At 37.8% G+C, this 12,952-nt stretch overlaps 1 protein-coding gene across 1 annotated transcript in view; it reads left to right on the top strand.

Annotated features, from left to right (window-relative positions):
• ME2 (malic enzyme 2, NAD(+)-dependent, mitochondrial) overlaps positions 1-12,952 on the top strand; it is a 63,048-nt gene that overhangs the window by 39,285 nt on the left and 10,811 nt on the right. The window contains exons 13-15 of the mRNA XM_010849790.1: positions 3,291-3,393; positions 12,011-12,081; positions 12,622-12,720. Of these exons, the coding sequence (XP_010848092.1) occupies positions 3,291-3,393; positions 12,011-12,081; positions 12,622-12,720 (273 nt within the window). The remainder of the gene's footprint in view (positions 1-3,290; positions 3,394-12,010; positions 12,082-12,621; positions 12,721-12,952) is intronic.

Genomic DNA, 12,952 nt, shown 5'->3' with positions numbered 1-12,952 from the left:
AGGTCAGTGATCACACCATCGTGATTATCTGGGTCATGAAGATCTTTTCTGTACAGTTCTTCTGTGTATTCTTGCCACCTCTTCTTAGTCTCTATGCTTCTATTAGGTCCTTACTATTTCTGTGCTGCATTGTGCCCATCTTTGCATGAAATGTTCTCTTGGTATCTCTAATTTTCTTGAAGAGATCTCTAGTCTTTCCCATTCTGTTGTTTTCCTCTATTTCTTTGCATTGATCGCTGAAGAAGGCTTTCTTATCTCTTCTTGCTGTTCTTTGGAACTCTGCATTCAGATGCTTATATCTTTCCTTTTCTCCTTTGCTTTTCGCTTCTCTTCTTTTCACAGCTATTTGTAAGGCCTCCCTAGACAGCCATTTTGCTTTTTTGCATTTCTTTTCCATGGGGATGGTCTTGATCCCTGTCTCCTGTACAGTGTCACAAACCTCGTTCCATAGTTCATCAGGCACTCTATCTATCAGATCTAGGCCCTTAAATCTATTTCTCACTTCCACTGTATAATCATAAGGGATTTGATTTAGGTCATACCTGAATGGTCTAGTGGTTTTCCCTACTTTCTTCAATTTAAGTCTGAATTTGGCAATAAGGAGTTCATAATCTGAGCCACAGTCAGCTCCTGGTCTTGTTTTTGCTGACTGTATAGAGCTTCTCCATCTTTGGCTGCAAAGATGTCTTTTTTTGTTTTTGGTGGAGGGATGTTTTGGTGTTACTCTCACTCCCTCTGCTGCTGAGTGAGAAAAATTCTTTAAAATTTTTTTTTCATATTTTATTGGTCAGTTAGTTGCTCCTAGAACAAAGAACTTCTACTGAACATGGACTTCAGAATGAGACTTCTGTTAATAAGTTCTTGCCACTATAGGTTGATTATGAAAGAAGAATTTTAAAAGGATGGCATGGAGAAGATGAACTGCAGTTGAATCTTGCCATTCTAGAGAAGATGCCCAAGATCTTTCTAAATCTCCAAATTTACTGATGCCATGAGGACATAACATTTTTCCCATGAAGAGCTATATTGTATAGCCCACTTAATAAATCTATTAAAATTAATGGTGGCACAAAGATAACCTATATTACACACATTGTGGTAACACACATGGCATTAGCCATGAACTAACCCTTAATCTGGCTTCCCTGTGGCTCAGCTGGTAAAGGATCCACCTGCAATGTGGGAGACCTGGGTTCCATCACTGGGTTAGGAAGATGCCCTGGAGAAGGGAAAAGCTACCCACTCCAGTATTCTGGCCTGGAGAATTCCATAGACTATATAGTCCATGGGGTCACAAGGGTCAGACACGACTGAGCGACTTTCACTTTCACAACCTAAATCTTCAAAGAAAAAATTTTTTGTCACAAATAAAGCTGTACTTAGAACAGGTAGAGAATGGGACTGGCTACAGCTGTCTGGATTTGTAAGTCCAAGACAGTCACCTGGGCCCAGCACTGGCACAGTTGACTTGTTTCTGTACCTAAACCTGAGATCATTTTGAAACTGCAAGTATGTCTTGTAAAAGTAATAATTACTATACACAGTAGATCTTCAGAGTGTCCAAAGGGTCAAATTCTTCAGTACTAAATCCACTAGGGTCTACTGTCTTTCAAAGGACACTCACTCTTGGTATAATACACATGTTTGCATGTGCTCGTGCTCAGTCATGTCTGACTCTTTGCAACCCCGTGGACTGTAGCCCACTAGGCCCCTCTGTCCATGGAATTTCCCAGGCAAGAATATTGGAACGGGTTGCCATTCCCTCCTCCAGGGAAATCGTCCCAACCCAGGGGTTCACCCCACGTCTCTTGCACCTCTTGCATTGGCAGGTGGATTCTTTACCACTGTGCCACCTGGGAAGCCCAGTGCACATCTTTTGATGTAGGGAGAAGCAGACAAAGCATTATCTAAACACTTAACGTATTATGGACTTCCCTGGTGGCTCAGTCGGTAAAGCATCTGCGTACAATGTGGGAGACCCGGGTTTGATCCCTGGATCGGGAAGATTCCTTGGAGAAGGAAATGGCAACCCACTCCAGTATTCTTGCCTGGAAAATCCCATGGACAGAGGAGCCTGGTAGGCTATAGTCCATGAGGTCACAAAGAGTTGGACATGACTGAACAACTTCACTTTCACTTTTAATGTATTACATGACATTTCAGAGCACAGTACTAAAATTGATGGATACAACAATTTTGGAGACTTCCTTTTCTTTAGAAGACAACATGCCATATATTTTTGGAGTGACTGGTTACACCATATGCCTTTTTTATAAACTGGGGGGCATTGTAGCATAATAGAAAAACCATGCGTTTTAGAGTTATGAAAACCTAGGTTCAAGGTTAATGGCTACAGTTGTGATACGTGACTTTTTACAAAGTATTTGGAAATATTTAAGCCTTAGCTTTCTGAGATTTTAAAAAAAATACATATTAGTGAAATGAGATGATAATCTTATAAGCCTTTTGTGTGGGTTAAATTAACTGAGTTAACACATATAACGGACAAGGCAATGGCAACCCACTCCAGTACTCTTGCCTGGAAAATCCTATGGATGGAGGAGCCTGGTAGGCTGCAGTCCACTGGGTCGCTAGGAGTCGGACATGATTGAGCGACTTCCCTTTCACTTCTCACTTCCATGCACTGGAGAAGGAAATAGCAACCCACTCCAGTGTTCTTGCTTGGAGAATCCCAGGGACGGGGGAGCCTGGTGGGCTGCCGTCTATGGGGTTGCACAGAATCGGACACGACTGAATCGACTTAGCAGCAGCAGCAGCAGCAGCAACACATATAAAGCACTTGGTACAGAGCCAAAAACAGCAGATGTGCAGTAAATGGTAGTGATATAATTTTTGATGTTCCCCCCTCATTCACAGATGTTTATAGTAGTCCTCATTTATTATTAGGGATGATATTTTCTTACCATCTACATTTTTAAAGTTTTAAAGGAAAGAGGAGTGTCAGGTTTTGAATTTATTAATGGACATTTTTCAACTTTATTTGAATGTATGCTGTGCATATAACAAACCTCATTCTAATAAGGATTTTAATAAAAGGATGGGGAACACATTACCTGTGGCAGATTCATTTCGATATATGGCAAAACTAATACAATATTTTAGTTTAAAAATAAAATAAAATTTAAAAAAAATTAAAAAAAAAATAAAGTAAATTGTGCCTTTTGCAGGTAATATGTTGATCTACTACAGATTTTAATTTTGTTTTCATTCACCTTAATTGTCTAGTCTACATAAAGTGACAAAATTGAGATTATTTCATTTCTCAACAGGGAAGGTGTTTGTTTGCCAGTGGCAGTCCGTTTGAGCCAGTGAAACTCAGTGATGGGCAAGTCTTTACACCAGGCCAAGGAAACAATGTATATATTTTTCCAGGTAAGTGCCATCATTATGTTAGAGTAATCATTAGTTACAGTAAAATTCTTCTTGAAATTCTTTAGAAATTAATATTTGAAAAACAATAGTATTTACAGGATTTTGCTACAAATGTACAGGAAAAGTCAAGGAATTAAGCAAATCCGTTGTGCTCTATTTCCCCTGAAAATTTATTTAATCATACTGTTCATTAAATTTGTTTTTATTACAGAAGTAAAATAGTGCATGGTTCATAAAAATGCAAAAGGAACAGAATGTTAAAAAATTAATTAACCGTGTTTATCTCCCCTTGATACCTCCTTATCATACTTACAAGTTATAACCACTGTGGTTTCCTTTGAGTCTTTGTGATGGTTACCGTCATGACTGGCACACGTATCTCCCCTTACCTTGATTCTTCTAACTCTAGACTGATACATGTGAACTTCCAACTATGACATCTAAGTAACAGTCCACACATACCTCCTATTACCTTCCTTTGTCTCTACTCTCAATTTCTGTTACTACTTTTAGTTTTCCTAGTAGTCAGCTTTATCTCTACATAATGAACTTAAAAGAGCTTTTGTAAGCAATTTAAGATAGTTTTATTAGCTTGCCACAGTGAAAAATGAAAAAAAAATCTGGTATTTAGCTTCCTTATCTCTTATTTCATCTCTCAGCTATAGTTAGTTAATATTTCTGTTGTAGAGAAATTCTTGAAATTTACACTGTATTTTGTTGTTTTCCATGTTTTGTCTTTGGATTGATTCTGAAATTAACTGATGATATGTTATTCATGTCTAAACAAGAGTGTGGTTTGATAAATACAGTAGAACATGCAATTCTATATCACAAAATTTTTGACATTCAAAGTCTTTTAAGTGTCAGGTGTAATGAATCCTCCTTTAATTTCTTGCTTGCTTTCTTCATTTCATCTAATCCTACCCCACAGTAAATCATTTCTGTGGTGGTTCTCTTGCCCATGTACACTATTCCTTTGCTGATGTTAGCCTGAGCTATTTAAATTGCACTTGGTTTTCTTTTAAATTCCTTTGTTGTTGTTCAGTCGCTAAGTTGTGTCCTACTCTTTTGTGATCCCATGGACTGTAGCCTACAAGGCTCCTCTGTCCATGGAGTTTCCCAGACGAGAATACTGGAGTGGATTGCCATTTCCTTCCCTATGGAATACATCTTTGAATAAGTTTTTGTTTTTAATAAAGCGTGGATGAAAACTGAGTTTTTATGTATATGAAATGTCTTCATTTTTTTCTCTGTTGGTTGGGTGAAGATTTGCAGATTCAAAGTCTTCTTCTTTTTAGTTGTGCCGTGTGGCTAGCTGGGTCTTAGTTCACTTCCCCGACCAGGGATCGAACCCAGGGCCCCAGCAGTGAGAGCACTGACTACTAACCACTGGACTACCAGGAAATTCCCTCAAAGTCATTTTGTCAGACCTTTGAAAACATTTCTCCATTCACTTTTAGTGGCCAGTGTTGCTGACAGAAAATCTGGTGTTGATGAGATTCTCATTCCATTGTACATACTAGTTTTGTGTCCCTGAAAATGTTTCAGTGTTCTGTTTCTCTTTAGGATTTCTGAAAGATAGGTAAAATGCATTCAGGTTTGGGCTTTATTTCCATTTATCATGCATGTCTGCAAGTGGGCCAATTTACTGTATCTTCTTTTCCAAAGGATTTTTTTTCCTGTTTTTATTTTCCCCCATTAATTTCCTTCCATTATTTCTGTTTTTTCCTTATGGAACTTGGGTTAGACGACCATGGTCAAATCCCTCTGTTGTCCTTGACTTGTAAATTTTATTCATGTTTTTGCCTCTTATCTTTTTTGTTCTGTAATATTGGGGATTTCTGTGGTGTTCATTCATTCATCTGTATCTATTTTGGTTTTTAGCACTTCTAGTATATGTTTTGTTTCAACAGTCTTCTTTCTTTTTATTATGGAAAATTTCAAGCATATACAAAAGTAGAGGGAAGAATGAAGTCCCGTGTTGCCTTCTCCCACCTTTTGGCAGTTATCAACTGGTAGCTGATATATTGGAGAAGGCAATGGCACCCCACTCCAGTACTCTTGCCTGGAAAATCCCATGGACAGAGGAGCCTGGTAGGCTGCAGTCCATGGGGTCGCTAAGAGTCGGACATGACTGAGCGACTTCACGTTCACTTTTCACTTTCATGTATTGGAGAAGGAAATGGCAACCCACTCCAGTGTTCTTGCCTGGAGAATCCCAGGGACGGGGAAGCCTGGTGGGCTGCTGTCTCTGGGGTCACAGAGAGTCAGACACGACTGAATTGACTTAGCAGCAGCAGCAGCTGATATATTTAATCTATATTCCCACCCATTCCACCTTCACTGGGTTATTTTAAAGCAAATCAGAGACATCATATAATTTCATTAATAAGTACTTCTGTATGTGTCACTAAAAAAGTGAAAACATTTTTTTACTTAAACATAACCATAGTACTGGTATCACATCAAAGAAAATAAACGATAATTGCTTAATATCATATCAACTCAGTAGGGTCAAATATTATTTTTTTTTATTCCCAGTAACCTTCTATTCATAGAATAACTCTTTAATGGCCACTTTTCTTTTTAAAGCTAGCAGTGTCCTTTCAGCTCTCTTCCTAGAGTTAGTAAGACTCTTAAATATTTCTTCCTTTGTGTTGTTTTATTTTCCAGCAGTTTCTGGTGATCCTTCATTTATTTGTTTTAATGAAAGAATCATGTATAGTAAAATAGTGGCTTGGCATGAGTTTCCTTTGTACTTGTGCCTTTTCCTTGTGGGCCTCTCCCTGAGCAACCGCAGCCAGCTGTAAGATTTTATGACAGGTAGAGCTATAGCATGCAAAGGCTGGCATCAAGGCAGCATGTTATTATAACTCTTGTTAAAATAAAGATTTGGGACCTGTGAATATCCTGGTGCTCTTGCCTCCTCTTCACCCATGTAGTTTGGTTGTCTTAGAGTTCCACTCTGCTTGTCTCTTGAGAGATAGCATCTGTAACAGAAATTCTCCCATCATCTCTCTTTCTAGAACTTATAATGTTCAAAATCAGTCTGTCCCATCCGACATTATTTCTCTAGCATAAAGCCTTAAAAACATGAATACTTTTCTGTTGACTTACCAAAGCCATTTTTAATATTGCATTTGACCAATAGAGCACTTGACAGTTGATTACTTTTATATAACACTTCCCTGTCCAAACTTAGCAATAACAGTTATTAGGACTATAAATATAGACATAAAAATGACTTGGTAGCAGAGGTTAAAATGGATTTAAAAACAAGATTGGCCAAAAGAATGTTCATGAAGCAAGTAAAAACTTAAGGCTCTGTTTGAATTGTGTGCTGTAATAGTTATAATTGGATGAACAACAGAAATAAAACCTGAAAAGGGACTGAGGTTTCCTAATGAGGAAAAAGTGGCCGAGAGGTAAAGCTGTGCTTCTCAGCGAGCGAGGACAAGAGTTGGAGTCTGGCGCCTGTGGAGGGTGGGCTGCTAGTGAACCGTCTCCTCCTCTAGGCTGAAACCCTGAAGGACTGTACTTTGGAGTGTGGGGATAGTTTACCCTTGAAGTTACCTGTAAAACCTCAAGCGTTTGTTTTGGCCTGCCAGTGCCCAGAAGTGCTCAGCAGAAACAAAGAGAGATCTTCTCTGGTACAAGACAACAGTATCCTGCTCCTCAAGTTACTCTTACAAATAAATCTTCAAATTCAACCCCAGTTAAGAAGTAAAAAAGAAATGAGGCACATGAAGAGACAAGACAAACATAAGCCAAAAGTAACAGATACAAGCCAAAAGTAACAGATACAATAACAAATAACCCTCTGGAACTCTAGATATCAGACAAATGCTCTGAAACAAATAACTTATGTTTGAGATAAAAGCATTCAGCCAAGTAACACTAAATTCTAGAATTGAAAAATACAATGTTAACTCAGTTAATGAGGCTTATAGAGATTAGACCAAAGAAAATTAATAAACTGGAAGATAGACCAGAAGAAACAATCAAGAGACCAAAAAAAAAGATATATTAATAATTATATTAACATATTAATTGAGGTACATTTAATTGAGGTCCAGAGGAAGCTGAGAGTAAGAATGAAGAAGAGGCAATATTTACAGGCTTCATGGCTGAGAATTTCTTAGACCTGACAAAGGACATCAATACACAATATTCAGGAAGCTCGGTGAAATCCACATCTAGGGACATCATCATGAGGCTTCAGAAAATGACAACAAAGAGAGGACTATGCATGCAGCCAGAACAAAAAGGTTTCCTTCAAAGGAACAATTGTTAGACCAACAACTGACTCCTCAACAGCAGCAAGATGCCAGAAGGCAGTGGAGTGATCTGTGTAAGTGGCTTTTACAAAATACTTGTTAAGCTTAACTCATTACACAGTGTAAAGAACTTTCAAGAATGAAAACAATGAAGACTTTTTAGAAGGGGAAAAAAAAAAGTTTTCACCATCTATCTGCAGACATGTAAAAATGTAGAGTAAATTCTAAAGAATATTCCTTAGACAAAGGAAATATAATTCCAGCTAGAAGTGCAGAGATGTAGGAAAGAATGAAGAGTAAAAAAGCTGTGATTATTTGAGTTAAACAAAAGGAATGTCATATATATAGGGGAAAGCAATAATGATATATGGGATTTTGAAAAATACATAGACAAAATACACAATAATAAGAGCTTATTGGTTACACAGAGTTAAACTGTTAAGGAGATACTTCCATTGCCTGGCAGGAGGGTAAATTAAAAATTAGCATGAAACTTTTAACCAGGATGTATGTTACAAATTTGAGGATAACCACTAGAAAGCTAGGAGAAACTTCTAAGCTATGATAAGAGAATATGAGGGAAGAAAGTAAAATGATTTTTTTTTTAATTCCAAAGGCAAGAAAGAGGAAAGGGAACATGAAACAGACAAAACAATATAAGAAGACAACAGATCTTGCCCCCAAGAAATTTCAAGGAGAGAAAAGAAAAAAGGAGGGAAGGAAATTATCGAAGACTGTTAACATTTCCCCAGATCCAGATTTCCAGATGGAAAGGGCCCACCTACCACATGCCAGATATGGTGGGTGAGAGTAACATACCTCAAGGCACATCATTGTGAAATTACAGAACATTAGATACAAAAAAAAAACAAAGATCCTATGTCATTCCAGAGATGCAAAAAAAAAAAAAGATAATCACAGGAAAAGTATCTGGAATCACATTGTCACCAGACTTATCAACAACAATGCTGGAAGCTGGAAAGTATTGAAATAATGTGTCACAATTCTGAAGGAAAATTACTTCCAAACTAGAATTCTAAACCCAGACAAACTATCAAATAAGTGGAAGGTAGTAAAAGTGTGCGTGTGCATGTGTGTTGAAGGACCAGTGAGAGCTCTTCAAAAATGCAAGATTTAAAAAAATGTATCTCCCCTGTACTGTTCTTTAGAAAACACTGGAGAGTATAGCCTACCAAAAAAAAAAAAAAAAGAGGAACAAAAATACTAGGAAGAAGTGAGATTTAGGAAATGGACTCAACTTAGAAGCAAAGGGAATCTGTATGAAGGTGAAGAGTTTCCGGGAATAGCTCCATATCCAGGATGGAGAGCAACGAGGCCAGATTGGAGCTTCAGCAGATTTATTCTGGGGGTGAAACGAGAGAAATGTGAGGTTGTTGAAATTGCTAGATGATTGAGACAACTAAATGAATTTTAAGTACTCAAAAATCAAAGGAAAAGCAAAAAAGACAGTAACTTCGAGAGAAATAAAGTTATGCAGAAGAGGAAAAGTTAAGATACAGTGTTAATACACTGTTAATAGCACTTAAGAAGGAAGTCATAATAATATAAACACTGAATATTGATTCAACCAAAATTATGCTCTAACTCTATTGGGAAGAAGGCTGGAAATGTGCCAGAAAGCTAAATATTTGTTTGCCACAGGAATGAGTCCATGATCTCCAAAACTAAAAGTCAATCAGAAGAAATAGAGGCAAGCTTTGTGAGAGAGAAATGTTATTAGGTTAGTGAGAAAGCAATTGCAGTTTCGGACCATGGATTTTAAGTCATTGTAACTAGGTTCATCATGACTTCCTTTATGGCTCAGCAGTAAATTATCCTCCTGCAGTTCAGCAGACACAGGTTCAAGCCCTGGGTCAGGAAGATCCCCTGGAGAAGAAAATGAACCCACTCCAGTGTTCTCGCCTAGAGAAGAATCCCATGGACAAAGGAGCCTGGCGGGTCACAAAGAGCCGGACACGACTGAGTGCACATGCACATAACTAGGTTCAAATACATATTTATTAATCAAAATAGAAACCGCTACAATGAACACATTTTGCCAATGAGAAGTTTGTTTATTCTTGTAGCATAAAAATCCGTGCTTTCAGATTTGATGAACTCTCAGAAAGCATTTTCTGCCTCCTGCTGATTATGGAAGCTGGTTTTCTCTGCAAAAAGTTGTTGAGATGCTTGAAGAAGTGGTAGTCAGTTGAGAAGAGGTCAGGAGAACATGGTGGATGAGGCAAAACTTTATAGCCCAATTCATTCAATTTCGAAGCGTTGTCTGTATGACGTGCAGTTGGGCATTATGAGAAACATTGGGCCCTTTCTGTTGACCAAGGCTGGTTGCAGACGTTGCAGTTTTCGGTGCATCTCATTGATTTGCTGAGCATACTTTTCAGATGTAATGGTTTCACCAGGATTTAGAACCCTATAATAGGGGCAGCAAACCACCAAACACTGACCATAACCTTTTTTTGGTGCACGTTTGGCTTTGGGAAATGCTTTGGAGCTTCTTCTCTATCCAAGCACAGAGCTGGTCATCGCCTGTTGTATCAGTTCAGTTCAGTTGCTCAGTCATGTCCTACTCTTTGAAACCCCATGAACCGCAGCACGCCAGGCCTCCCTGTCCATCACCAACTCCCGGAGTTTACCCAAACTCACATCCATTGAGTAGGTGAGGCCATCCAACCATCTCATCTCTGTCGTCCCCTTGTCCTCCTGCCCTCAATTTTTCCCAACAGCAGGGTCTTTTCCAATGAGTCAGCTCTTCACATCAGGTGGCCAAAATATTGGAGTTTTTCAGCTTCAACATCAGTCTTTCCAATGAACACCCAGGACTGATCTCCTTTAGGATGGACTGGTTGGATCTCCTTGAAGTCCAAGGGACTCTCAAGAGTCTTCTCCAACACCACAATTCTAAAGCATCAATTCTTCGGCGCTCAGCTTTCTTTATAGTCCAGCTCTCACGTCCATACATGACCACTGGAAAAACCATAGCCTTGACTAGACGAACCTTCATTGGCAAAGTATTGTCTCTGTTTTTTAATATGTTGCCTAGGTTGGTCATAACTTTCCTTCCAAGGAGTAAGCGTCTTTTAATTTCACAGCTGCAATCACCATCTGCAGTGATTTTGGAGCCCCCCAAAATAAAGTCAGTCACTGTTTCCACTGTTTCCCCATCTGTTTGCCATGAAGTGATGGGACCGGATGCCATGATCTTTGTTTTCTGAATGTTGAGCTTTAAGCCAACTTTTTCACTTTCATCAAGAGGCTCTTTCGTTCTTCTTCACTTTCTGCCATAAAATCTACTTTTTGTGACATGTCACAATCCAATCGAGAAATGGTTTGTTGTTGTTGCGTAGAGTAAGAGAAAGTGACACTTCCAAATGACTATGTTTTTTCATTTTTAGTCAGCTCAGGAGAAACCCACTTACTGATCTGTGTTCACCTGTCCAATGTGCTTCAAATGCTAAATGACCGTAGAATGGTCGATGTTCTTCGGCAACTTCTTGTGTAGCTGTGAGAGGATCACCTTCGATGATTGCTCTCAGTTGGTTGTTGTCGACTTCTGGTGGCTGGCCACTATGCTTCTCATCTTCAAGGCTCTTGTCTCCTTTGCAAAATTTCTTGAACTGCCACTACACTGTACATTCGTTAGCAGTTCCTGGGCCAAATGTATTGTTGATGTTGTGAGTTGTCTCTACTGCTTTACAATCCATTTTGAACTCGAATAAAAAATCACTTGAATTTGCTTTTTGTATAATATCATTTCTGTGGTTTGAAATAAATATAAAATAAACAGCAAGTAATAAGTCATTAGCAAAAAAAAAAGCAAAAAATGTACATTAAAACTATATATAACATATCACATTTACTTAAGAATGTATTCCAATATCAAATGGCAAAATTCAACAATGCAAAACTGCAGTTATTTTTGCACCAAACTAATAAAATAATCAGCTAAGAGAATTAAAAACAGTCACCTCTGTAGAGCAAGAAATAGAGGATTAGAGATGGACTGGGAATTAATGTTTTTGTAACAACTGTTGATGAATTATATACATTTGTAAATTTGATAAATGTGAAAACTAAATTGCGAAAAGCCATTTGATATTTCTAAAATTATTTTTTCTAGTAAATGAGAATTGTAATAGTTAAAGATCATTTGATTTTAGTACTCAGATTTCTGTTTTCTCTTGGCTGCTTTGTTTTTTCAGATAGGTTGTTTGGGGGAGGGATGCCTTACCATTAATTTGGTTTAAATCTAGGAATTTTATTTCACTCCTTTCATAATTTGAAGTGACCTTACTAAAAAAACTATTTTAAATGTATTCCAGGTGTGGCTTTAGCTGTTATTCTCTGTAACACCCGGCATATTAGTGACCATGTGTTCCTGGAAGCTGCAAAGGTTAAGTGTTTTAAATATTGTTTGGTTATTTTATAAAGGATGAATTATAAAAATGAATTTATCTTAAAAACAGAGAATGAGTTAAATCTGCCTTATGAATGAAAAGGAAATGACTCATCCATTGTTTTTTTGATATACCTTCTTCTTCTACATAAAATTAATTTACCATGATTTTTCCAGTGTTTAATTGCAAGCTGTGAATCCTTTCATATATACTCTACCTGTATTATACATATCTGAAGGTTACATAAGTGATAGCACAGATAAAATGTCTCTAAATATGATTAAAAGTCTTTGCTGCTGCTAAGTCGCTTCAGTCGTGTCCGACTCTGTGCGACCCCATAGACGGCAGCCAAATCTAAATATTTACTGTTTAGTGGAAAGCAGTTTTAATTTCTGCAGTGGATTAAGTGTATTCCTGCTAGAAACAAGAATAACAGAGAATTATTCTCTGTTCCCCCAACCCTTTTCCCATTTCATTTGTCCTTATTACTCTGTTATTTATGCAAACAAAAATGAAATTATTTTCTTTCTCTTCAGGCTCTGACAAGTCAGTTGACAGATAAAGAGCTGGCTCAGGGGAGACTTTACCCACCACTTTCTAATATTCAGGAAGTTTCTATTAACATTGCTATTAAAGTAAGTAATAATTTATACCTCTTCACAGAAATTTTAGTGGTGTTTTTACACAACTAACACAGGTTCGAGAAAAATTGGGAACATTTAGAGAGGGCAAACAAGAAATTTTAGGTTGCTCATATTCTTACTACCAGAATGTAAGTCTGCTTTGATGCCTTCTAGTCTTTTTTTTCTTCCCACAAACATATAAAATGCACACATGTGTAGTCACCTGTGCCTGTTTTTAAAACTG

Source organism: Bison bison, unplaced genomic scaffold, assembly GCF_000754665.1.
Source record: "Bison bison bison isolate TAMUID 2011002044 unplaced genomic scaffold, Bison_UMD1.0 scf7180017864287, whole genome shotgun sequence".
Lineage (NCBI taxonomy): Eukaryota > Metazoa > Chordata > Mammalia > Artiodactyla > Bovidae > Bison > Bison bison.
Note: the sequence above shows the minus strand (reverse complement) of the source record. Positions and strands in the feature narration are given on the sequence as shown.